The sequence below is a fragment of the Ranitomeya imitator genome, chromosome 1 (genome assembly GCF_032444005.1).
Source record: "Ranitomeya imitator isolate aRanImi1 chromosome 1, aRanImi1.pri, whole genome shotgun sequence".
Lineage (NCBI taxonomy): Eukaryota > Metazoa > Chordata > Amphibia > Anura > Dendrobatidae > Ranitomeya > Ranitomeya imitator.
The window spans coordinates 583,652,722-583,678,923 of record NC_091282.1 but is presented as its reverse complement, the minus strand read 5'-3'; the positions used below and the strand labels follow the sequence as shown (position 1 = coordinate 583,678,923).

Here is a 26,202-nt window from a genome sequence, read left to right as displayed (position 1 = left end):
GGCATTTTAAATTTTCCTCTCTGACAAAGGGTTGTTCCCACCTCCACTATTCATAATGGATATGTGGTGGTCAGGAGGCACAGTAAGCATGTTATATTTGTAACCTGTACAAAACTGCTACAGAGGGTTTTGCATCCAGGGATCTCAGAAAACCACAATTGTATTCATGATGTTTTGGTGCTTGAAACAATCCAGATGTTACTTCAAAGTCTTTACTAAAATATAAATGCTCTATAAACAATGCATTTTGGTTGCTTTGTTTCTTCTCTAAATGTAGCCTTTTCAGAGTTATGTTTCTCTGGAGTATTTTCTCAAAAGTTATAAGTTATAACATGCAAGAAAACTGAATACCACAAAAAATGACTGTAAAAAAAAAAAAAAAACTATGACTAGTATTCAACAATCATGGCATTTTTACAAGAATTTAAAAAGACGTACTGGCTGTAACCATAACAACTAGTGTTAGGCAGACACTACCGAAGCAAATTGTATCTGTGTTCCAACTATAGTAGTAAAAATACCAAATATCAGCTGACAACCAAGCTAATGACAGAAATTGCATCACAGAAAATACTGCATTTTGAAAAAACCCAAACCACTGTAATGGGTGTTTTTGTATGTAGTATTTTCAATATTTTTTTTCTGATTTTAAGGTCACGTTCACACTATCAGTATTTGGTCAGTATTTTACCTCAGTATGTGTAAGCCAAAACCACGAGTGGGTGATAAATACAGAAGTGGTGACGTGTATCCATTATACTTTCCCTCTGATTGTCCCACTCTTGGTTTTTTCTTACACATACTGAAGTAAAATACTGACCAAAAGACAGACCACATGTGAACATGGCCTGATACACTTGGCCGCAGCATTTTTCGCTTAAACTTGCAAAGGCTTCATTTTGTATCATCTGCATGCATATCTGACTTCTCAGTATTTGGTGTAGGAAGTTCCCTAAAACCTGAAGTCCTTAAAAACACTCACTCAACTTTATACAGTAGACAAGGATGGCATAATGTGGTGAATAAATGCACCATAAGGGTATGTGCAACTGGCATCTGGCTAGACACCGGGTGCACCCAACATTTTGCTAGGCAAAATCATTTCAGGGAAAAGCCCATTGTTTTCCTGAAGTGCCTTCACTAGCGGTTTTGCCATAATTTGTGAAGCAGCCCCGACCTTGTTTTCTTTTTTTCTAATACTAATATAATAAATTTTTAGTTTTATAGCGCCAACATATTTTGCAGCACTTTACATTACAGAGGATACTTGTACAGACAAGATAAGACAGTAACAGCTGAAAACATACCAAGAGGAGTGAGGGCCATGTTCGCAAGTTACAATCTGAGGAAACAGGGGGGACACAAAAGGTAAGAATATACTGTTGTACAATCCCAGCCATCATTAAAATAAATAGGAGCATTCAAATGGTGCTGCATGAACGAGTCACCAGAGTCTGTACAAGTACAGGTACTAAGTACAACTGAGTGCATGGAAGGGAGAACATGGAATAGTTAAATTAGCGAGTCAACGTGATTGAAGAAAAGTGTTCTTAAGGCTCATTTAAAGCTGTGGATACTGGGAATTAACAGGATTGTCTGGGGTAATGCATTAAAAAAAAAAACTGGTACAGCACAAGAGAAGCCCTGGAGATAGGAGTGCAAGGTTATAGAAGATTTTAGCAGACCAGAGAGGATGGGTAGGCTGGTAGACATAAGGAAGAAGCAGAACTGCTTTGTAGGTAGGAGATGTACCGTATATAATCGAGTATAAGCCGACCCCCCTAATTTTGCCACAAACAACTGGGAAGACTTAATGACTCGAGTATAAGCCAAATGCAGCAGCTACCAGTGAATGTCAAAAGTAAAAATAGATACCAATAAAAGTAAAATTAATTGAGACATCAGTAGGTTAAGTGTTTTTGAATATCCATATTGAATCAGGAGCCCCATATAATGCTCCATAAAGTTTATGATGGGCCCCATAAGATGTTCCATATTAAAATATGCCCCATATAATCCTGCATAAAGGTTAACAATGGCCCCATAAGATGCTCCATAGACACATTTGCCCAATATAATGCTGCACAAATGCGGATTATGTCTCCATAAGATGCTCCATAAAGATATTTGCCCCATATAGTGCTGCACAAACGTTGATTATGGCCCCATGTAGACACTTGCCCCATATAGTGCTGCACAAATGTTATGGCTCCATACAGTGCTGCACAAACGTTATGGCCCCATACAGTGCTGCACAAACGTTATGGCCCCATATAGTGCTGCACAAACGTTATGGCCCCATAGATGCTCCATACAGACACTTGCCCCATTTGCTGTGATAAAAAAAAAAAAAAATCACATACTCGCCTCTCCGTCGCTCAGGCCCCCGGCACTTTCAATATTCACGTACTCCTCGTTCCGGTGCTGCTCCATCTTCAGCACTGATGTTCAGGCTGAGGGCGTGCACTAACCACGTCACCGCGCCCTCTGACCTGAGCGCCACTGCTGAAGATGGAGCGGCGCCGGAACGAGGAGCAGGTGAATATTGCGCAGCGCTCCCCTCCCCGTTATACTTACCTGCTCCTGGTGCTGTGCAGTCCCTGGCTCTGCAGCTTCTTCCTGTAGTGAGCAGTCACCGTTACCGCTCATTACAGTAATGAATATGCGGCTCCACCTCTGTGGGAGGTGGAGCCGCATATTCATTACTGTAATGAGCGGTACCATGTGACCGCTCAGTACAGGAGGAAGCTGCCGGTGCTGGGAAGCCAGGGACCTGCAGGGACCGCGCCAGGAGTAGGTGAGTATAATTAGACAGCCCCCGCTCCCCCTCACCTGCCGGCCCCTGGGTAGGACTCAAGTATAAGCCGAGAGAGGGACTTTCAGCCCAAAAAAGTGGGCTAAAAATCTCGGCTTATACTCTAGTATATACGGTATATATTGTAAAACGGACTGACACAAGGTGGAGGCATCAGTGTAGCCGTAAGACAGAAATATAACAGATTGGATAGGAGAAAGATTAGTAGAGAGATGCACTAGTCCAGTTGAGAATGACAAAAAGGCAACAGTAAGAATTTTTATGAACAGCAAGAAAGATTGAAATCTACTGATGTTTTTGAGGTACAGGTGACATGAGTGACTGAATACAAATAAAGAAAATATAACTAGCAAGCGGCTTTCTAGTAGAAGCAGTCCAAAGAATGAGCATTATACTACTTTTAACCAGTTCACAGTTTTCAAACCCTGGATGGGTTAAAAGTAGTGACATAAGTCCGAACATATACACAGCAATGTCGTATTCACACTGCTGTGCATTGTTAATTATGGCGTATTTTCAGGCAGAAACCACCTGAAAAAGACGTGCACATATCACGACAGAAAAAGTTGGCATCTTTGAAATTGTTCCACAAATTTGGCCCTCAAAATTATTGCAATTACACGTTTTTTTTATACAAATGTTTATTCCTTTGTGTGTATCGGAACACACACACACACAAAAGGCCAGTTGCACATCATTTTACACAAAACTCCAAAAAAGGGCCACACAAAATTGCAGGCATTCTCAACTTAATATTTTGCTGCACACTCTTTGGAACAAATAATTGCAATCAATTCCTTCCTGCAGCAATCAACAAGCTTCCCTAAAATCATCAACAAGGCACCCAGTGCCAGAGGCAGCAAAACATCTCCAGAACAAAAACATCTTTGACCCTCCACCATATTTGACTGTAGGTACTGTATTCTTTTACTTTGCAGGCCTCATTCCATTTTCGGAAAACAGAAGAATGATGTGCTTTACCAAAAACTATCTTGGTTGTCTCATCTGTCCACAAGATGCTTTTCCAGAAGGATTTTGGCAAACTGCAATCTAGCTTTTTTATGTCTTTCAGTAGAGCGGTCCTCCTCAAAGCGTTAAAAGCGTTTCATTATAATAATCTTTATTTTTATATAGCGCTAACATATTCTGCAGTGCTTTACAGTTTTGCACACATTATTATCACTGTCCCCAATGGGGCTCACAATCTACATTCCCTATCAGTATGTCTTTGGAATGTGGGAGGAAACCAGAGAACCCGGAGGAAACCCACACAAACACGGGGAGAACATACAAACTCCTTGCAGATGTTGTCCAAGGTGGGATTAGAACCCAGGACTCCAGTGCTGCAAGGCTGCAGTGCTAACCACTAACCACCGTGCTGCCATTCAAATGTCAATGCACTGACGCACTCATCCTGCAGGACAACAACTTGAATTTCTTTGGAACTTGATTGGGGCTGCTTATCCACCATCCTGCGTTGCAACCTTTCATCAATATTTCTCTGCTGTCCACGTTCAGGGAGCTTGCAACACATGGCAATGTAGCTAAAGCTTCTTGATTATGTAGTGCATTGTGGACAAAGGAACAAAGATCTTGGAGATGAACTTGTAACCTTGTTCTCCATGCTTAATGTGGCACACACAGAAAAACAATGCAGAGATTGAGTCATCGTCTCCCCTTTTATCTTGTTTCAGGTGTGATTTTCAGATTGTCAACAACTATCATTTGCCACCAGTTGAGTGTTTCAAGCATGAGATGGGCATTCAAAAAGTTTTTTTACCCACAACTTGGAAAGGTCCCAACAATTTTGTCTGGTCAGTTATTGGGTTTGTGTGTGAAATAATGTTCCATTTGCCTTTTATTCTTGGTGTGTCTTGGAATAACACAAAAAAACTAAGGAAATAAACACGAATAACAAAATATGCGTAATAGCAGTTTTCTGGGAGAAATACTGCATTATCTGGAACAATTTGAAAGGTGCCAACACTTTCAGCCATGACTGTACACAAGCCCACTTTCACAGAGCAAACATTCCAAGTCTGAGAACCTTCTGTACCTTCTTCTGAACCTTCAACATCCTTATTATAAAACATGCTCAGCATATAAGTGAGAACATCCCCTTTTAAAAGTAAGATTTTAATTAAAAGAACAAGAACATGTTTCAAATTTTTGACAAGACTGTCATAGAACTTTTTTTATTTTTTAAAAAACAGTAGCATGAATGGTAATTGTATTACAAAATCTTCAGTTTTACTCAAATTAGTTGATGCAAATATGAATACACATCCCACGCCAAAAACAATTACATCTAATATTTTTTATGACCTCCAATATTTTTTAAGGACAGCAAGTCTTCTGGGCATGGAATGAACAAGTTGGAAACACATTATATGATCTTTGTTTTTCCATCCTTCAAGAACAACCTTTTTAGAACCAGGATGCTGGATGGAGAGTGATGCTAAACTTCTCTCTTCGGAATTACCCATATGTGTTCTATTGGGTTCACATCAGGATACATACTTGGCCATTGGATAATTTTCACCTAGTTCTTCAAAAATGCAACAAAGGTCTTAGATGTGTGTTTTCGATCACTGTGCCCTTGGTACATGTGCATTTTTCCAGACATATACTAGTAAAGGAGAAAATGGCGATCAGGAGTCCAAAATATTGTTCAAAATACAAAAAGGTCTTTATTAGAAAATATACAGGCAGGGGGAAAAGTGAACGTAAATGTATGTGAAACAGCTGTTCATGGGGCACACAGGTTAGGAGCCAATACATATACAATTGAAACCAGAAATTTACATACACTATATAAAAATACATACGCATATTTTTCTCAATATCTGACATGAAAGCAGAATAAACCTTTCCCGTTTTAGGTCAATTAGGATTACTATAATTATTTGCCAAATGCCAGAGTAATGAGAGAATGTTTTAACACATTTGTATTACTTACTGCAAACTCAAAAGTTTACATACATTTCATTATTATTTGGTACTATTGCCCTTAAACTGAATGACTTGGGTCACACATTTGGGATATCCTTCTACAAGCTTCTCACAATAGTTGGTCGGAATTTGAGCCAATTTCTCCTGACAAAACAGGTTTAACTGATCCAGGTTTGTAGGTCACGTTGCTCACACTGGCCTTTTCAGTTTTGCCAATACATTTTCAATAGGATTGAGATCAAGGGCTTTGTGATGGCCAATCCAAAACGTTGACTTTGTTATCCTTAACCCTTTCGCGCCACAGACAGTTTTTGCCTTCTTGACTGTGCCAATTTTTATAATTCTGACCACTGTCACTTTATGAGCCCATAATTCTGCAACACTTCAACGTAACCCACTGATTCTGGGATTGTTTTTTCAAGACATTGTACTTGATTGTGGTAAAATTTTATCAACATGACTTGTTTATTTCTAAAAATATCAGAAATTTGGCAAAACTTTTTAAAATTTCACAATTTGTAATCTTTATGCACGTAAAACAGAGTTATGTCACGCAAAATAGTTAATAAATAACCTTTCCAACATGGCTACTTTATATCAGCACAATTTTGGAAACAATTTTATTTTGTTACAAAGTTATTAGGTTTAATTGATTGATTGATAGTTGATCAGAAATGTCTACTTTTTCCATAAAATTTACAAACTTTTTTTTCTTTGTAAAGGGACTACATCACATTTGAAGTGACTGAGGGGCCCATGTGACATAATACCCAAAAGTGACACCATTCTTAAAAAGAAAAAAAAGAAAAGAAAAAAAAAAGGCACTAACAGAGTACCACCCCCGCCCTGATTTCATAGACCATACTTCATTAACATTTCCTACCCTGCTTCTGGTGGGGGGCATTGTGTTCATTTGTTGCTCTCTGCAGGGGGCTTCTCAGACTGGCTGGGACTGGACATCTGGAGCCTCTTTTGTACTTTCAGCTCCAGGTAACAATAGTAACCTTAGTGTATGTAAACATTTGACTTTGCAGTAAAGGTACTGTCACACTAGACGATATCGCTAGCGATCCGTGACGTTGCAGCGTCCTCGCTAGCGATATCGTCCAGTGTGACAGGCAGCAGCGATCAGGCCCCTGCTGGGAAATCGCTGGTCGGGGAAGAAAGTCCAGAACTTTATTTCGTCGCTGGACTCCCCGTAGACATCGCTGAATCGGCGTGTGTGACATCGATTCAGCGATGTCTTCACTGGTAACCAGGGTAAACATCGGGTAACTAAGCGCAGGGCCGCGCTTAGTAACCCGATGTTTACCCTGGTTACCAGCGTAAAAAAACAAACAGTACATACTTACATTCAGCTGTCTGTCCCTTGCTGTCTGGTTTCTGCACTGACTGCTGGCCGTAAAGTGAAAGCAGAGCACAGCCACAGCTGTGTGACTCACCGCTGCGCTGTGCTTTCACTTTCACTTTACGGCCAGCAGTCAGTGCAGGAACCAGACGGCAAGGGACAGACAGCTGAATGTAAGTATGCACTGTTTGTTTTTTTACGCTGGTAACCAGGGTAAACATCGGGTTACTAAGCGCGGCCCTGCGCTTAGTTACCCGATGTTTACCCTGGTTACCGGGGACCTCGGGATCGTTGGTCGCTGGAGAGCTGTCTGTGTGACAGCTCTCCAGCGACCAAACAGCGACGCTGCAGCGATCCGGATCGTTGTCGGTATCGCTGCAGCGTCGCTAAGTGTGACGGTACCTTAAGTAATACAAATTCCTGAAAGCATTCTCTCTCATTCTGGCATTTGGCAAATAATAATTATGGTAATCCTAACTGACCTAAAACAGGAAAGGATTATTCGGATTTCATGTCAGATATCCAGAAAAACATGGTTGTGTCTTTTCATATAGTGTATGTAAAACTTCAACTGTATGCATCTCTTAGGCTAGGTTCACACTGCGTTCCTGGCGTCCGTTAGACCAGGGGTCCCCAACTCCAGTCCTCAAGGCGCACCAACATGTCATGTTTTCAGGATTTCCTTAGTCTTGCACAGGTAATAATTGCATCACCTGTGCAATGCAAAGGAAATCCTGAAAACATGACCTGTTGGTGGGCCTTGAGGACTGGAGTTGGGGACCCCTGCGTTAGACGGACTGCGTTACACCGCGGCATAACGCGGTGTAACGTAGTCCGGTAACGCTGTCATTGACTGCAATGTCGGACGCATCGCTAGCGCACGCCCACAATGGGCGTGCGCTAGCCATGTGCAGTCATTGAGTGACGGACCCAGAGACGCAGGCTTCAGCATTTACGGGTCCGTCACCACTAGCGCAGATAGAGCTAGCAGATGCTCTATCTGCGCTAGCGCGATGTAACGCTGGCACTTGTGCTAGCAGCAGCCCGTTAGCGTATCTGCTGTACGGGCTGCTGCTAACGCAGTGTGAACTAAGCCTTAATCAATGGTAACATGTAGTAATAGTGTATAGTAGGCAAACCCTGCAATTTACAACCATGTGGCAGGCTTATAAAGGGTCCATATAGGCATAGTTAAGAGTTGGCAAATGGCAAATGATGAGAATATTACCTTGTGACAATAGATGCAGGGGCTCCGAGGGTACAGGTTCCATAAGGTAATATACTGTCGTTATTTGCCAACTATTACTTAGGTCTATATGGACCAGGGTGGATTTGATTTAAATCTAACTGATTTAAATCACTAGTCAGTAAGGCTTGATTTAAATCAGTGATTTAAATAAAAGTTTCTACCCAACTGAATTTGACTCCGCAGAGGTCCCAGCCTCTTCTTCACGGCAAAAATGTTACAACATGAACAGAGTTGAGAAAAAGACCTTAATCCTATTGTTCTACAAACCTATGAATACAGAATCAACCCCTTCAGTGCCAAGTCCAAGAAGTTAGACAATAGGTTTCTGATTGTTTGGAGTGGAATAGATCTGCACAACACAAGAAGAATGTGAATCTAAGTGTGAGGAGGAGAAAGGGCAAGCAGACAAGAAAATGAAAGTGAAACTTTGAGCGCAATACTGCAGCATAGCCACAGACAGACAAGTCTGGATCTGTTTGTGTGTACGATCTGAGGTTTATTACATTCTTTCCTTATAATGGCAGCAGGCCGTAAAAGAGACCCAGTTTGGGAATATTTTAATGAAGCTCCTTCGCCTATCGGCAGGCATGCGTGCAAAATGCAAACGATGCAACAAAGAGATGCAAGGCCTGGTGGCGCGAATGAGGCAACATCATGAGAAGTGCGGTGATGAAGATGAGTCTTACCGATAGGCGAAGGAGCTTCATTAAAATATTCCCAAACTGGGTCTCTTTTACGGCCTGCTGCCATTATAAGGAAAGAATGTAATAAACCTCAGATCGTACACACAAACAGATCCAGACTTGTCTGTCTGTGGCTATGCTGCAGTATTGTGGTCAAAGTTTCACTTTCATTTTCTTGTCTGCTTGCCCTTTCTCCTCCTTACACTTAGATTCACATTCTTCTTGTGTTGTGCAGATCTATTCCACTCCAAACAATCAGAAACATATTGTCTAACTTCTTGGACTTGGCACTGAAGGGGTTGATTCTGTATTCATAGGTTTGTAGAACAATAGGATTAAGGTCTTTTTCTCAACTCTGTTCATGTTGTAACATTTTTGCCCTGAAGAAGAGGCTGGGACCTCTGCGGAGTCAAATTCAGTTTTGAGAACTGCGTAAGTAAAGCGAGCGTCTGTGATAATATAGGAGAGAAACTGCCCACTAATCCTACAGAAACCTCTGGAAGAGCATGGCTTTGTGAATGTTACACATATACAGCCTTTATTCTACTGAGTTAAACAACTCAGCTTTATCTCATGATGGAAGAACCTTTCGATGGTAAAATATTTTCCTCAAAAAGCAGTTTATTGAAAAAAATCCGATTTAAATAAAAAAAAATCCGATTTAAAGGGACACTTGTCACCTGGATTTGGAGGGAACAATCTTCAGCCATGGAGGCGGGGTTTTTGATTCACCCTTTCCTTACCCGCTGGCTACATGCTGGCTGCAATATTGGATTGAAGTTCATTCTCTGTCCTTCATAGTACATACCTGCGCTGTGCAAGATTGCCTTGTGCTGGCATGTACTACGGAGGAGAGAGAATGAACTTCAATCCAATATTGCAGCCAGCATGCAGCCAGCGGGTAAGGAAAGGGTGAATCAAAAACCCCACCTCCATGGCTGAAGATTGTTCCCTCCAAATCCAGGTGACAGTGTCCCTTTAAATAAAAAAAATCCGATTTAAATAAAAAAAATCCGATTTTTTTTTTATTTTTTTTAAAAAAACATTGATTTTTATCCACCCTGATATGGACCCTTTATAAGCCTTCAACATGGTTGTAAATTGCATGGTTTGCCTACTATATACTATTACTACATGTTACCATCAATGTTGATTGTTTAAGAGATATAGATATGTATTAGCTCCTAACCCGTGTGCCCCATGCACAATTGTTTCACATACATGTATGTTTCACCTGCCTGCGTATTTTCTAATAAAGACCTTTTGCATTTTGAACAATATTTTAAGTCACATTCTGTCCATTTCCTTGTGATCCTCCTTGAGATGGTTTTCCTTCATTGGAGTCCAGCTGGGTTTAATTAAACTGATAGGACTTGATTTGGAAAGGCACTCACCTGTCTATATAAGACCTCACAGTGCATGTCAGACCAAATGAGAATCATGAGGTCAAAGGAACTGGCCAAGTAGCTCAGACAGATTTGTGGCAAGGCACAGATCTGGCCAAGGTTACAACAGATTTTCTGCAGTACTCAAGGTTCCTAAAAGCAGTGGCCTCCATAATCCTTAAATGGCAGAAGTTTGGGACTACCAGAAGTCTTCCTCGACCTGTCCGTCCAGCCAAACTGAGCAAACGTGGGAGAAGAGCGTTGGTGAGAGAGGTAAAGAAGAACCCCAAAAGATCACTGTGGCCAAGCTCCATAGATGCAGTAGGGAGATGGGAGAAAGTTCCACAAAGTCAACTATCACTGCAGCCCTCCACCAGTTGGGCATTTATGGCAGAGTGGCCCGATGGAATCCTCTCAGTGCAAGACATATGAGAGCCCACATAGAGTTTGCTAAAAAACATATGAATGACTCCCAGACTATGAGAAAGAAGATTCTCTGGTCTGATGACACAAACATAGACCTTTCTGGTGATCATTCTAAGAGGCATGTGTGGAGAAAACTGGGCACTGCTCATCACCTGCCCAATACAATCCCAACAGTGAAACATGGTGGTGGCAGCATCATGCTATGGGGGTGTTTTTCAGCTGCAGGGACAGGACGACTGGTTGCGGCCAAGTACAGAGATATCCTGGATGAAAACCTCTTCCAGAGTGCTTTGGACCTCAGACTTGGCCAAAGCTTCACCTTCCATCAAGACAATGACCCTAAGCACACAGCTAAAATAACAAAGGAGTGGCTTCAGAACAACTCTGTGACCATTCTTGACTGGCCCAGCCAGAGCCCTGACCTAAACCCAATTGAGCATCTCTGGACAGACCTGAAAATGGCTGTCCACAAACGTTCACCGTCCAACCTGATGGAACTGGAAAGTATCTGCAAGGAAGAATGGCAGAGGATCCCCAAATCCAGGCGTGAAAATTTTGTTGCATCATTCCCAAGTAGACTCATGGCTGTACCAGCTCAAAAGAGTGTTTCTACTCACTACTGAGCAAAGGATCTGAATACTTATGACCATGTGATATTTCAGTTTTTCTTTTAATAAATTTGCAAAAATTACTATATTTCTGTTTGTTTTCAGTCAAGATGGGGTGCAGAGTGTACATTAATGAGAAAAAAAATGAACTTTTTTGATTTTACCAAATGGCTGCAATGAAACAGAGTGAAAAATTTAAAGGGGTCTGAATACTTAACGCCCCCACTGTATCTTAGCATTATGGACAAGCTATAATAATGCCCGATTTGTACACATTTATATTGAACATGCTATTTTCTTCTATGAGTAATCCTTACTTTCCTAACATGACAGTGATGGTAGCATCTTCTCTTTCAATAAAGAGCAACACATCTGTGAATTTATGATACCATCAATGAAATGTAGCTCCCCACACCAACAGCATTCATGCAGCCCCACAATGACCCTTCCATTGCCATGTTTCACTGTAGGCACTATGCATTTTTCTTTGCACTCCTCACCTTTGCGATGGCACAGTTTTGAAACAATAAGTTCTAAAAACATCTATCGAAGTCTCATCACTCCAGAGTACATAGTCAAAGACTTCAAATTTTTCAACATAGGCCCTAGCAAATTGTAAGCGAGTTTTGTGTATGGGCTTTAGGAGAGTCTTCCTTCATGGTTGACACCCATGCATGCCAACTCCCTGCAAGGTACGTCATACTGTGTCACGGGAAACACCCCCACCGGTTTCCTTTCTCATTCTTTAGCTAATTACAAAGAACTTCCAGGTCTATTTTCTTCAACCCTTTTCATCAGACACTCCTCTTTTAGGTGTCAACTTGGTGGGCTGGAAATCTGCGAGATGGCTGCAGTTCTACATTTGTAACATTTATGTATCACTTTTGCTTCAGTATCACTGACTGGTAAGTAACGTTTTGCGGATCGTCTTGCAGCCTTCACCTTTCTTGTATAAAGTAATTATTTTCTCTCTATCCGGTCTTCTGCGATATCTCTTCCTTGCGTTGCAATTGCTGACAGCAAGAAATAGGAAGGAATTTTCTTCAAGTAACGTCTTTTTTAGTAACTGTCTGTCTATCTGCTGGACACCTGCTTGATGAATAATTAGACTTAATTTGGGTTGAATTCTTGTATATTAGAATTTTGCTGTCCAAACTTTAGCTTTGCTCTTAAAACTTTGGTTGGGGTGTATTCATTTTTGCAACATGGTCTTGAACGAATTTAAGAAAATAAATTTTCTGGGTTTGCAAAATAACGCTTTTGCAATTAATGCCTTATATTTGCTGTTTGCAGCATGGCATCCCATAAACAAAATCTTGATTCTGAAAGGAAATTAAAAGTTTTTGACATATGTTGGGGTATTAGCATTTATGGTGAACTATGTCTGTCTATAAATTAGAGTATGTTCTAAGGCTACGTTCACATTAGCATTGCGTCGGGTGCAGCCACGGCGACGTATGCGTCATGCGCCCCTATATTTAACATGGGGGCGCATGGACATGCGTTGTCTTGCGTTTTGTGATGCATGCGTCAGGGCTCAGAGGGCGCAGCAAGTTGCATTTTTTTTGCGTCCAAAAGCAAGCCAAAAATGGACGCATGCGTCACAAAACCATGCGTTTTTGCATGCGTTGTGCGTTGCGTCGCCAACACAAAACACAACGCAAATGTGAACGTACCCTAAGAGGCACAAAGCCTGAAAGTCTGAAAATTGCAATCCAAACTTTGACCATGGATGCGAGATGTGTGAAACCAGCAGATTTGTAAAGTGTTGATGAAGCAGAAAGCAAAACATTCAACAACTCATGAGGAAGAAGTTAACTGGGTATGAGAAAAACAGTTTCTCAATACTAAATAGTGCAATAAAAAAAATCCCTACATCTGTGACATTACTGATACACTAGTCAATACATAAAGGTAATGGTTTCTTTCAGTTTCTGGTGTCCAGAATTTCTGCAATATTTCAGCTTACCTATGAACGCCTCCTCCTTTATTCATTTGTCCTTGCCCAGATGGATCTGGCATCCCACGGTCACCTTTTGTAAAAGCAAGTGTAAGTGTATGAAATAAAAACAAATTTCTCACAAACAAGTGCATCATGATCTAAACCAGTTTTTATCATCTCCAGTCCTCAAGTTCCCCAATGTTAGCCATGTTTGAAGGATATTGTAAATTCACAGTGGAAGAGTGCAGCAAGAAGCAGGATTTACGCAAAGAAGGCATTACATTTCATCATTAAATACAGACTAAATCCTTATTCAAAAGTCTTTATTTTGCATCGGTATTTGTAAGCCTAAACAAGAAGTAGGACATAACACAGAAAAAGGCACAGATGTTTCAATTATAGTTTCTCTCTCTGTAGGTTCCACTAATTTTAGCTCTCAATATGGATTCAAATTACTGACCAACATAAAAGAAAAGAAAGGGAATTTCCAGCACGTCCATCCAGTGCGATTAAAATATCCAAAATTTTTTAGAACATATTAAAACAACAATTTTATAAAAGAGAGCCCCCTCTCTGCCTGACGCGTTTCTGGCTCACCACGGCGCCCTTAGTCATAGGAACTATGACTAAGGGCGAATCGCGTCAGGAAGAGAGAGTCTCTCTCTTTTTTAAAACTGTTTTTTAAAATGTTCTAATAAATTTTGGATATTTTACTCACACTGGATGGACATGCTGGAATTTCCCTTTCTTTTCTTCTACTTCAGCTGAAATCACCAGCAAGTACGGCACCCACCAGCTACATTTATTTGCAACGGCTTACAGATGCATGTCTCGGCGTGTCAAGCTCCAACCCTTCCCTCTCCCCCCTCCTCTCTTTTTCGAATACTGACCAACATAGTACATTGAGGTGCTTATTTAGAAGGCCATAAATTATATAGTTTCTTTACAATTCACACACTATATTGAAATATGTAAAAAAAAAAAAAACTAAAAAAAAAACAAAAAAAAAACTTTAACCCCTTCACTCCCGCAGCTTTTTTCATTTTCTGCTCCCCTTTTTCCAGAGCCATAACTTTTTTATTTTTTGGTCAATATGGCCATGTGAGGGCTTACTTTTTGCGGGGCGAGTTGTACTTTTGAACAGCATCATTGGTTTCACCATGTCGTGTACTAGAGAACAGGAAAAAAATTCCAAGTGCGGTGAAATTGCAAAAAAAGTGCAATCCCACACTGGTTTTTTGTTTGGATTTTTTGCTGGGTTCACTAAATGCTAAAACTGACCTGCAATTATGATTGTACAGGTAATTACGAGTTCATATACACCAAACATGTCTAGGTTCTCTTATCTAAGTGGTAAAAAAAAAAATCCTAAGTTTGCTTAACCCCTTTCTGACAGACATACTATCCCGTCGAGGTGGTCTGGGGCCCTATCACCACCGACGGAATAGTAGGTCATCACCGATCAGCCGCGCTCACAGGGGGGAGCGCAGCCGATCACGGCCGGGTGTCAGCTGACATCCGGCACTATGTGCCAGGAGCAGTCACGAACCGCTCCTGGCATATTAAACCCCGGAACACTGCTATCAAACATGATCACAGTGTTCTGGCGGCATAGAGAAGCATTGTGCAGGGAGGGGTCTCCTTGCATGCTTCCCTGAGACCCTCGGAACAATGTGATCGCGTTGCTCCAAACGTCTCCTCCGTCCTCCTCCCTGCAGGTCCTGGATCCAAGATGGCCGCAGGGACCATCCGGGTCCTGCAGGGAGGTGGCTTGCAAGCGCCTGCTGAGAGAAGGCGCCGGCAAGCCTTCAGCACTGCCTGTCAGATCGATATACCATGATGCCCCACCCTGGGACAAAGTAAAAAAAAAACAAAAAAAAACATTTACATGTGTAAAAAAAAAAAGAAAACCTAAATAAATAATAATAATAATAATAAAAAATAAAAAAACATTGTTCCAATAAACACATTTCTTTATGTAAATAAAAAAAAAAAGTACACATTTAGTATCGCCGCGTCCGAAACAACCCAACCTATAAAACTGTCTACTAGTTAACCCCTTCAGTAAACACCGTAAAAAAAAAGGGGGCAAAAAACAATTCTTTATCATATCGCCGAACAGAAAGTGGAACAACACACGATCAAAGAGATGGATATAAATAAACATGGTACCAACTAAAACTTCATCTTGTCCCGCAAAAAACGAGCCGCAATACAACGTCATCAGCCAAAAAATAAAAAAGTTATAGCCCTCAGAATAAAGCGATGCAAAAATAATGATTTTTTTCTATAAAATAGTTTTTATTGTATAAAAGCGACAAAACATAAAAAATAATATAAATAAGGTATCGTTGTAATCGTACTGACCCGAAGAATAAAACTGCTTTATCAATTTTTCCAAACATGGAACAGTATAAACACCCCCCACAAGAAATTCACGAATTGCTGGTTTTTGTTCATTCTGCCTAACAAAAATCGGAATAAAAAGCAATCACAAAATGTCATGTGTCCGAAAATGGTACCAATAGAAACGTCAACTCGTCACGCAAAAAACAAGACCTCACATGACTCTGGACCAAAATATGGAAAAATTATAGCTCTCAATGTGGTAACGCAAAAAAAATTTTTTTGCAATAAAAAGCGTCTCAGTGTGTGACAGCTGCCAAACATAAAAACCCGCTATAAATAGTAAATCAAACCCCCTTTATCATCGCCTTAGGGAAAAATAATAAAATAAAAAAAATGTATTTCCATTTTCCCCATTAGGGTTGGGGCTAAAGTTAGGGTTAGGATTACGGGGTGTGTTGGGGTTAGGGGTGTGTTGGGGTTAGGGGGTTAGAATTGGGAGGTTTCCACTGTTTAAGCACACAGGGGCTCCGGAAACACAACATGACGTCTGTAACGGAGTCTACCAATCTGGGGTACCTCCTTCAGTACCACCCCGTGTTTCCGGAGGTCCACTCTGCTTTGGCTGGAGTCCGAATGAAGGATGCTGGCTGGAATTGCTTGGTTTCATGGGCGGATATAAAAGATCACTGCTTCTCCACGTATTTCCAGTCTGACAAAACTTTACTCACAGGACATAGAATATATCACACAGATACAGAGGGCAGGCCAATAGAAAAGCGGCAGGCCAGACATACATTACAATAGCCGCAGGTGGCCTGAGCCTGCCGATATTTACTGTGGGAATTACAAAGGTGGTGGGGGGGAGGGCAGACAAAAGGGATTATCGTGTCCCCTCTGCCCAGGGGCGCAGCCTGTGGGCTGATGCATTAGGAACATGCATCTCACATGGAACCTATTATACATACATATAACTGCACAACATATTCTGGGTGCTGAGTGGTTCCGTAATACATAACATGGCTCCCCTTTTGAGCGACGTGATCGGCACACACAGTCTGATCCTTAACGGATCGGTTTGGGGATGACCGAAGTTTATGGGGTTGGTACAAGTTCCGTTTGTCGACTTAGTCCATCGGCGTTACCGTTTTGTTTGCTTGGTCTGTAGTGGATGGTGAAGTCCAGAGGTTGTAGGGTTAAACTCCACCGCAGCAATCTGGCGTTGTCTCCGGAGACCCAATTAAGCCAGACTAGGGGATTATGGTCCATTAGGAGGGAAAACTGTCGTCCATACAAATATGGTTGCAACTTTTTGAGTGCCCATATTACCGCTAGGCACTCCTTCTCGATGGCCACATAGCTTACTTCACGGGTCAGTAGTTTCCGACTCAGGTAAGCTACCGGGTGTTCTTGGCCGTCCGTCCCGACTTGGCTCAGTACTGCCCCCAATCCAAACAAAGAAGCGTCTGTGTGAACAAGGAAACGTTTAGTTGGATCGGGTGCGGCCAATACAGGGGTATTGGTGAGGGCGTCCTTTAGTTGGCGGAACGCTTCCTCACACTCTGGGGTCCATGTTACCTGGCGGGGTTGGTTCTTACGGGTCAGATCAGTCAGGGGCTTGGCTACGCTGCTGTAATTGGGAATGAATTTCCTGTAATACCCCGCTGCCCCTAGAAACACCATGACCTGGGTTTTAGTGCGTGGGGTGGGCCATTTGGCTATGACCTCAATCTTGGCTGGTTCTGGTCACTGTTTCCCACTTCCCACCCAATGCCCTAAATACTGAACCTGTGCTTTGCCCACGTGACACTTGTTTGGGTTCAGGGTGATTCCGGCCTGGTGGATCCTGTCCAATACTGTCTCTAGGTGATTTAGATGCTTTTCCCATGTCGCACTGTAGATGGCGATGTCGTCCAGGTAGGCACAAGCATAGTCCTGGAGACCATCCAGAAGCCGGTCAGCCAGCCTCTGGAAGGTCGCCGGGGCATTCTTCATCCCGAATGACATAACCCGAAACTGGAATAAGCCGAACGGGGTGACAAATGCAGACTTGGGAATAGCATCAGGACTAAGGGGAATCTGCCAGTAGCCTTTGCATAGATTGATGGTGGTGAAATACTTTGTGTCACGAAGTGACTGTCCAGGTGTAACACGACCTGACGGGTCGGTCACAAAGCGACGGAACACACAAGGGTACACCGGGGACACTTTAACAACGGTGGGCGCTGACGGTAGGGAACGGGGAATGGGCACCTCCTGCACTCACCTGAGGCTGTGCCCTGAACTTAATACCGTCCCTATACGGGTTATTTCAACCCGCCGCCGACCAGGATACCTTGTCCCTCACTCGCCCTGCTCTAATCCCTATGTAGGGAACTGGCAGGTGAGAGCACTGGTCCCACCGCTGCACTAATACAACAAAAGGAAAGTTACACAACAAAGGGACAAAGAAACAATAACACCACACTTAGCTTTCTCTGCTGCAATGCACCGCACAGCAGAGTAAGGCACCAGGAAAGAGGATTCAGCTGCAGAACCAAAGCACTTAGCAAGCAGCACTTCCAGGCAGGTTGGTAACCAAAAGACCTGTATAACCAACAGTCAGCTGATGCACCAGGTGACCTTTTAAAGGAAGGTGGAAGTGATAAACATCAGCTGATCCAGCAGCAATGCAATGCAATGCAATATCACCAGCGGCCACCGGGGGGAGAAAACTGCATTAAACCCCAATGACCTGAAAGGAAACAACGTTTTAATCTGAAGGAAACCAGATCTGCCACAGATCCAAACATAGATCGTGACACTTTGCCCCCGCCAGCCGGTCTAACAACTCATCCACACGCTGCATGGGATATGCATCAGTCAATGTTTTCTCATTGAGCCTACAATAGTCTACACAAAACCGTGAAGTTCCATCCTTCTTGGGCTCTAACACTATGGGGGATGCCCAGGGACTGACTCTTCAATGACCACTAAACGCAACATCTTTTGTATCTCTTGTCGCATCCCCTCTCGTACAGACTCAGGGACGTGGAAGGGGTTTTGTCGCAGGAGGGTCTAATCCTGGGTCTCAAATGATATGACCAGGTGGCCTTGGAGCAGCATGACAACCTTCTCTGGAGTAGGTGGTAACTTATACTGACCGCAAACCCTGATCCTATCACCGCAACTAGAAGTAGCCGTGGGGTGTACCTAACAAAACCTAGACACCTCGACACAGCCAGAGGACTAAATACCCCTAAAGATGGAAATAGGAAAACTATCTTGCCTCAGAGTAGACCCCAAAAGGATAGGCAGCCCCCCACAAATATTGACTGTGAGTTGGAGAGGAAAAGACACATGCAGGCAGAAAACAGGCTTAGCAAAGGAGGCCACTTCTAGCTAAATAGAAAAGGACAGGACAGAGTTCTGTGCGGTCAGTATTAAAACCCTTCCAAAATATCCACAGCAGAAAATACAAAAACTCCACCATCTAACTAAAGACGTGGAGAGTATAACTGCAACTCCAGAGAATCCAACCAGACTGAGAAAAACAGCTGACACAGTCTAAGCTGGACAAATAGAAACAAAAGATCAGCACTGAAAATAAGCACACAGCAAGTGTGCTTCAGAAAAAGAAACAGACACTTATCTTTGCTGAGCTGGCAGCTAAGCAGGTGAGGCCAGGCAGAGATCCAATACTTCCAAAGAAACATTGACAACTGGCAAGGGCTAATGAATCCTGCACACTTAAATATCCCAGTCCGAACAGCAATTAGCAGATACACCTGGCCAGGACTGTGACTCAGAGATAACTGCATTCCCACCTACAACCACTGGAGGGAACCCAAGAGCAGAATTCACAACACTCAACCTTGTGTTGTGCCAGGTGAGTGCACCCTGGTCTCCCCGAAAACATCCTCTGTCGCTGCCTCAAAAACTCCTCCGCCTGCTGTCTCTCCCGGGGGCCTAGGTCTTCACCCAAGTGTACCTGGTGCCATGTTTTAGACTGAGTCCTTTCCCCTAAGACATCTGGCAAGGGAAGTCCGGCTAAATCCTCTGCTTCAGGTGCACAGATGGCCACTACCTCTTCAGGGCGCTTCCGGTAGGGCTTCAGCATATTCACGTGGAACATGCGGATAACGCTGGGGTCGTCACAATCGGCGACATTATAGGTTGTGTCGGCTATTTTCCCCACTATCTGGTAGGGCCCCTGCCATGCAGCTTGGAACTTGATCTGCTTAGTGGGCTCTAACACCAGAACCTTCTGTCCTATTTCCAAGGTGCGCTCTCTGGCCCTCCGATCGTACCATACATGCTGGTGCCGCTGGGTCGCCTGCATGTTCTCACGTACAGCCTGGGTCAGCTCCTGTAGGCAGTCCAAGAATTCCAGCACATAGGGTACAATAGGTACCCCTTCTATGAGGCCCTCCCCTTCCCAGTGTTCTAGCACTAAGTCTAGGGGTCCCCTTACCAGTCTCCTGTATACCAGCTCGAACGGGGAGAACCCCGTGGATTCTTGGGCACCTCCCGATAGGCAAACAGGAGGTGTGGCAAGAATTTCTCCCAGTCCCTGTAGGTCCTGGTAAAAGTCCCAATGAGCTGTTTTAATGTCCCGTTAAAGCGTTCACTCAACCCATTGGTTTGCGGGTGGTACGGGGCGCTTCTAATGGACTTTACGCCGCACAGCTTCCACAGTTGGTTGGTCACCTCTGCTGTAAACTGGGTACCCTGGTCCGAGATAATCTCCCGGGGAAATCCAACCCATGAGAAAACCTGGAGCAGGGCGGCCGCCACCGTCTCTGCCAGTATGTTAGGTAACGCAAACGCCTCTGGATACCGTGTGGCATAATTTACCACTGTCAATATACACCTTTTCCCTGACTGACTGTGTTTGGCTAACCGCCCTATCAGATCGACCGCTACTCGGCTAAATGGTTCCTCCACAATGGGGAGGGGGCGTAATTTGGCCTTGCATCGATCCCCCCTCTTGCCAATGCGCTGGCAACGGACACAGGTCTGGCAGTACTGACTAACATCATAGGTTACCCCCGGCCAAAAGAAGTTTTGTGTCAGACGATGCCTGGTGCGACTGACGCTGAAGTGCCTGGCCAAGGGTATGTCATGAGAGATTCACATTAACTCCTGCCTATACTTCTTGGGAACTACCAGCTGTCGTTTTATAGTGGAGCTCGTCCCTGTGTGGTGCTGCTCTGTGATCCGGTAGAGGAGTCCCTACTTCCATACAAACTGTTCCCCTTCCAGTACCCCTCTCCCCTCCTGTGCATTCTCACGATATCCCTCCAATGAAGGATCCTCAAGTAACTCCCTCTTAAATTCATCTGGGGTGGCCCAAGAAATGTGTCTGGCTATGGGAATACGTGTAGGGCTGGGATGTCTTACCTGGGCCTCCTCGGAGTGTGATTCCGCCTCCGCAGCTCGAGCTTGTCTCCGCGTGGTCACAGGATATGTCTCAGCCAGAGGGGCAACCGAGAATACAGACAACATGGGCTCCAAGTAATTTCCCAGCAAGACGTCTGCTGGCAAATCCTCCATCAAGCCGACCTCAACAAGGCCATCCCCGACTCCCTAGTTCAGGTGAATCCTGGCAGTGGGCAGTCGATGTATAGCTCCCCCTGCTACACGGACTGCCACTGTCCGGTCCGTCTTCTCTTGGTCCCGGACGAGATGAGGCTTCACAAGGGTCAAAGTTGCCCCGGAATCTCTTAGTCCCTGCATACGTTTCCCATTAACCCACACGACCTGTCGATGATGTTGTCAATTATCTGCCCGGGCTGCCTGCACGGGGTCTACTTCATGCAGCAATTCCTCCATCTCTTCCATCACTTGGTTAGTCGTAGCCCCCAATGCCGGGTTAGCTTCGCATTGGTAGCAGTGTACAGCAGCCCGGCTGAAGGTAGCTGTTTCTGCCATTGGCCACTGGGTATGCCGAGTCCGGTTGGGACATTGTCTTTGCAGGTGGCCCAGCTGACGGCAGGTGTGGCACCGTGCCCCAGGGGTACTGTGGTAGGCGGGTTTCTAGCTGGTCCCCCTACAGTCTTCGGTGGTTTGGAGCCCTCCAGGTCCATGGGCGGGCCCCTAGTGACCATCTTTGATCCAGACAACTGAGGCCTCCTGGCATCATGATGTTCATCGGCCAGACGAGCGGCTTCCTCAAGAGTCGTTGGCCGCCTGTGCCAAAGCCATTCCTGTGTCTCGGGGGTTAGTCCATTAGAGAATCGTTCTAACAAGAAGAGCTGGAGGACGTCCTCCTTAGTGGTTTGCTTGGCTCCCTTGTACCCACTGTAGCAGTGACCGCCGTAATTTGCAGGCCCATTCAGCGTGGGTATCGGTTACGCGTTTTTTAAGTCCACGGAACTTTTGGCGGTATGCCTCTGATGTCAGCGCATACCGGGCCAAGATCACTTCTTTGATCCGCTCATAGTCCATACAGTCCTCATCAGGTACCGTGCGATAGGCGTCCGCTGCCCGGCCTGTCAGCTTGCTGGCCAGAATCTGAACCCGTTCTTCCGGCTTCACTTGATGAAGGGCACACTGCCGCTCAAAGTCCTGCAGAAAGCCATCAATGTCTTCCTCTGCCTCCCCCAACTGTCGGAAGGCATTATACTGGATCTTTTTGTGGCTTACTGTTTAACCCCTTTACCCCCAAGGGTGGTTTGCACGTCAATGACCAGGCCAATTTTTACAATTCTGACCACTGTCCCTTTATGAGGTTATAACTCCGAAACGCTTCAACGGATCCTGGTGATTCTGACATTGTTTTCTCGTGACATATTGTACTTCATGATAGTGGTAAAATTTCTTTGATAGTACCTGCGTTTATTTGTGAAAAAAACGGAAATTTGGCGAAAATTTTGAAAATTTCGCAATTTTCAAACTTTGAATTTTTATGCAATTAAATCACAGAGATATCTCACACAAAATACTTAATAAGTAACATTTCCCACATGTCTCCTTTACATCAGCATAATTTTGGAACCAATTTTTTTTTTTGTTAGGGAGTTATAAGGGTTAAAAGTTGACCAGCAATTTCTCATTTTTACAACACCATTTTTTTTTAGGGACCACGTCTCATTTGAAGTCATTTTGAGGGGTCTATATGATAGAAAATGCCCAAGTGTGACACCATTCTAAAAACTGCACCCCTCAAGGTGCTCAAAACCACATTCAAGAAGTTTATTAACCCTTCAGGTGTTTAATAGGAATTTTTGGAATGTTTAAATAAAAATGAACATTTAACTTTTTTACACAAAAAATTTACTTCAGCTCCAATTTGTTTTATTTTACCAAGGGTAACAGGAGAAAATGGACCCCAAAAGTTGTTGTCCAATTTGTCCTGAGTACGCTGATACCCCATATGTGGCAGTAAACCACTGTTTGGGCGCATGGGAGAGCTCGGAAGGGAAGGAGCGCCGTTTGACTTTTCAATGCAAAATTGACAGGAATTGAGATGGGACGCCATGTTGCGTTTGGAGAGCCACTGATGTGCCTAAACATTGAAACCCCCCACAAGTGACACCATTTTGGAAAGTAGACCCCCTAAGGAACTTATCTGGATGTGTGGTGAGCACTTTGACCCACCAAGGGCTTCACAGAAGTTTATAATGCAGATCCATAAAAATAAAAAAATTTTTCCCACAAAAATTATTTTTTAGCCCCCAGTTTTGTATTTTCCCTAGGGTAACAGGAGAAATTGGACCCCAAAAGTTGTTGTCCAATTTGTCCTGAGTACGCCGATACCCCATATGTGAGGGGGAACCACCGTTTGGGCGCATGGGAGGGCTCGGAAGGGAAGGAGCGCCATTTGGAATGCAGACTTAGATGGAATGGTCTGCAGGCATCATATTGCGTTTGCAGAGCCCCTAATGTACCTAAACAGTAGAAACCCCCCACAAGTGACACCATTTTGGAAAGTAGACCCCCTAAGGAACTCATCTTGATGTGTTGTCAGAGCTTTGAACCCCCAAGTATTTCACTACAGTTTATAACGCAGAGCCGTGCAAATAAAAAATATTTTTTTTTCCACAAAAATTATATTTTAGCCCCCAGTTTTGTATTTTTCCAAGGTTAGCAGGAGAAATTGGACCCTAAATGTTGTTGTCCAATTTGTCCTGAGTACGCTGATACCCAATATGTGGGAGGGAACCACCGTTTGGGCGCATGGGAGGGCTCGGAAGGGAAGGAGCATCATTTGGAATGCAGACTTAGATGGATTGGTCTGCAGGCGTCACATTGCGTTTGCAGAGCCCCTAATGTACCTAAACAGTAGAAACCCCCCACAAGTGACCCCATATTGGAAACTAGACCCCTCAATGAACTTATCTAGATGTGTTGTGAGAACTTTGAACCCCCAAGTGTTTCACTACAGTTTATAACGCATAGCCGTGAAAATAAAAAATCTTTTTGTTTTCCCACAAAAATTATTTTTAGCCCCCAGTTTTGTATTTTCCCAAGGGTAACAGGAGAAATTGGTCCACAAAAGTTGTTGTCCAATTTGTCCTGAGTACGCTGATACCCCATATGTGAGGGTAAACCCCTGTTTGGGCACACGGGAGAGCTCGGAAGGGAAGGAGCACTGTTTTACTTTTTCAACGCAGAATTGGCTGGAATTGAGATCGGACGCCATGTCGTGTTTGGAGAGTCCCTGATGTGCCGAAACAGTGGAAACCCCCCAATTATAACTGAAACCCTAATCTAAACACACCCCTAACCCTAATTCCAACGGTAACCCTAACCACACCTCTAACCCTGACACACCCCTAACCCTAATCCCAACCCTATTCCCAACTGTAAATGTAATCTAAACCCTAACCCTAACTTTAGCCCCAACCCTAACTGTAGCCCCAACCCTAACCCTAGCCCTAATCCTAGCCCTAACCCTAGCCCTAACCCTAGCCCTAATGGGAAAATGGAAATAAATACATTTTTTTTTATTTTTCCCTAACTAAGGGGGTGATGAAGGGGGGTTTGATTTACTTTTATAGCGAGTTTTTTAGCGGATTTTTATGATTGGCAGCCGTCACACACTGAAAGACGCTTTTTATTGCAAAAAATATTTTTTGCAATACCACATTTTGAGAGCTATAATTTTTCCATATTTTGGTCCACAGAGTCATGTGAGGTCTTGTTTTTTGCGGGACGAGTTGACGTTTTTACTGAAAACATTTTCAGGCACGTGACATTTTTTGATCGCTTTTTATTCCGATTTTTGGGAGGAAGAATGACCAAAAACCAGCTATTCATGAATTTCTATTGGGGGAGGCGTTTATACCGTTCCGCGTTTGGTAAAATTGATAAAGCAGTTTTATTCTTCGGGTCAGTACGATTACAGCGATACCTCATTTATATCATTTTTTTATGGTTTGGCGCTTTTATACGATAAAAACTATTTTACAGAAAAAATAATTATTTTTGCATCGCTTTATTCTATAGGACTATAACTTTTTTATTTTTTTGCTGATGATGCTGTATGGCGGCTCGTTTTTTGTGGGACAATATGACGTTTTCAGCGGTACCATGGTTATTTATATCTGTCCTTTTGATCGCGTGTTATTCCACTTTTTGTTCGGCGGTATGATAAGAAAGCGTTGTTTTTTGCCTCGTTTTTTTTTTTCTTACGGTGTTTACTGAAGGGGTTAACTAGTGGGACAGTTTTATAGGTTGGGTCGTTACGGACGCGGCGATACTAAATATGTGTACTTTTATTGGGTTTTTTTTTTTTATTTAGATGAAGAAATGTATTTATGGGAATAATATATTTTTTTTTTTGTCATTATTTTGGAATATTTTTTTTTATTTTTTTTTACACATTTGGAAATTTTTTTTTTTACTTTTTTACTTTGTCCCAGGGGGGGACATCACAGATCAGTGATCTGACAGTTTGCACAGCACTCTGTCAGATCACTGATCTGACATGCAGCGCTGCAGCCTTCACAGTGCCTGCTCTGAGCAGGCTCTGTGAAGCCACCTCCCTCCCTGCAGGACCCGGATCCGCGGCCATCTTGGATCCGGGGCTGGAGGGAGCAGGGAGAGAGGTGAGACCCTCGCAGCAACGCGATGTGATCGTGTTGCTGCGGGGGGCTCAGGGAAGCCCGCAGGGAGCCCCCTCCCTGCGCGATGCTTCCCTGCACCGCCGGCACATAGCGATCATGTTTGATCGCGGTGTGCCAGGGGTTAATGTGCCGGGGGCGGTCCGTGACCGCTCCTGGCACATAGTGCCGGATGTCAGCTGCGATAAGCAGCTGACACCTGGCCGCGCTCCCCCCGTGAGCGCGGCCGATCGGCTATGACGTACTATCCCGTCCAGGGTCAGATAAGCCCAGGGCACCTCGACGGGATAGTACGTCTAAGGTCACAGAGGGGTTAAGGTACCTGGTCGAAGGCCAGAGCTCCCCCTGCTCGCTGACTCTCCTCTCTCAGCTCTGCCATCTCCATCTTGGCTAGCTCTA

At 43.7% G+C, this 26,202-nt stretch overlaps 1 protein-coding gene across 8 annotated transcripts in view; it reads right to left on the bottom strand.

Moving 5' to 3' along the window:
• Positions 1-26,202, bottom strand: part of LOC138680452 (scaffold attachment factor B2-like) — a 702,355-nt gene that overhangs the window by 54,171 nt on the left and 621,982 nt on the right. For 4 of the 8 annotated variants that reach the window (XR_011321619.1, XR_011321628.1, XM_069767880.1 and 1 more), the window contains 2 exons: positions 13,436-13,499; positions 1,308-1,342 (listed from right to left, as the gene is read on the bottom strand). The exons of 1 other annotated variant lie outside the window; for it this stretch is intronic. Coding sequence is in view for 5 of the 7 variants with exons in the window: in XM_069767880.1 (XP_069623981.1) it covers positions 1,336-1,342; positions 13,436-13,499 (71 nt within the window). In the remaining 2 variants the exon portion in view is untranslated. The remainder of the gene's footprint in view (positions 1-1,307; positions 1,343-13,435; positions 13,500-26,202) is intronic. 3 more of the 8 variants (XM_069767877.1, XM_069767878.1, XM_069767879.1) reach the window with 1 other exon arrangement.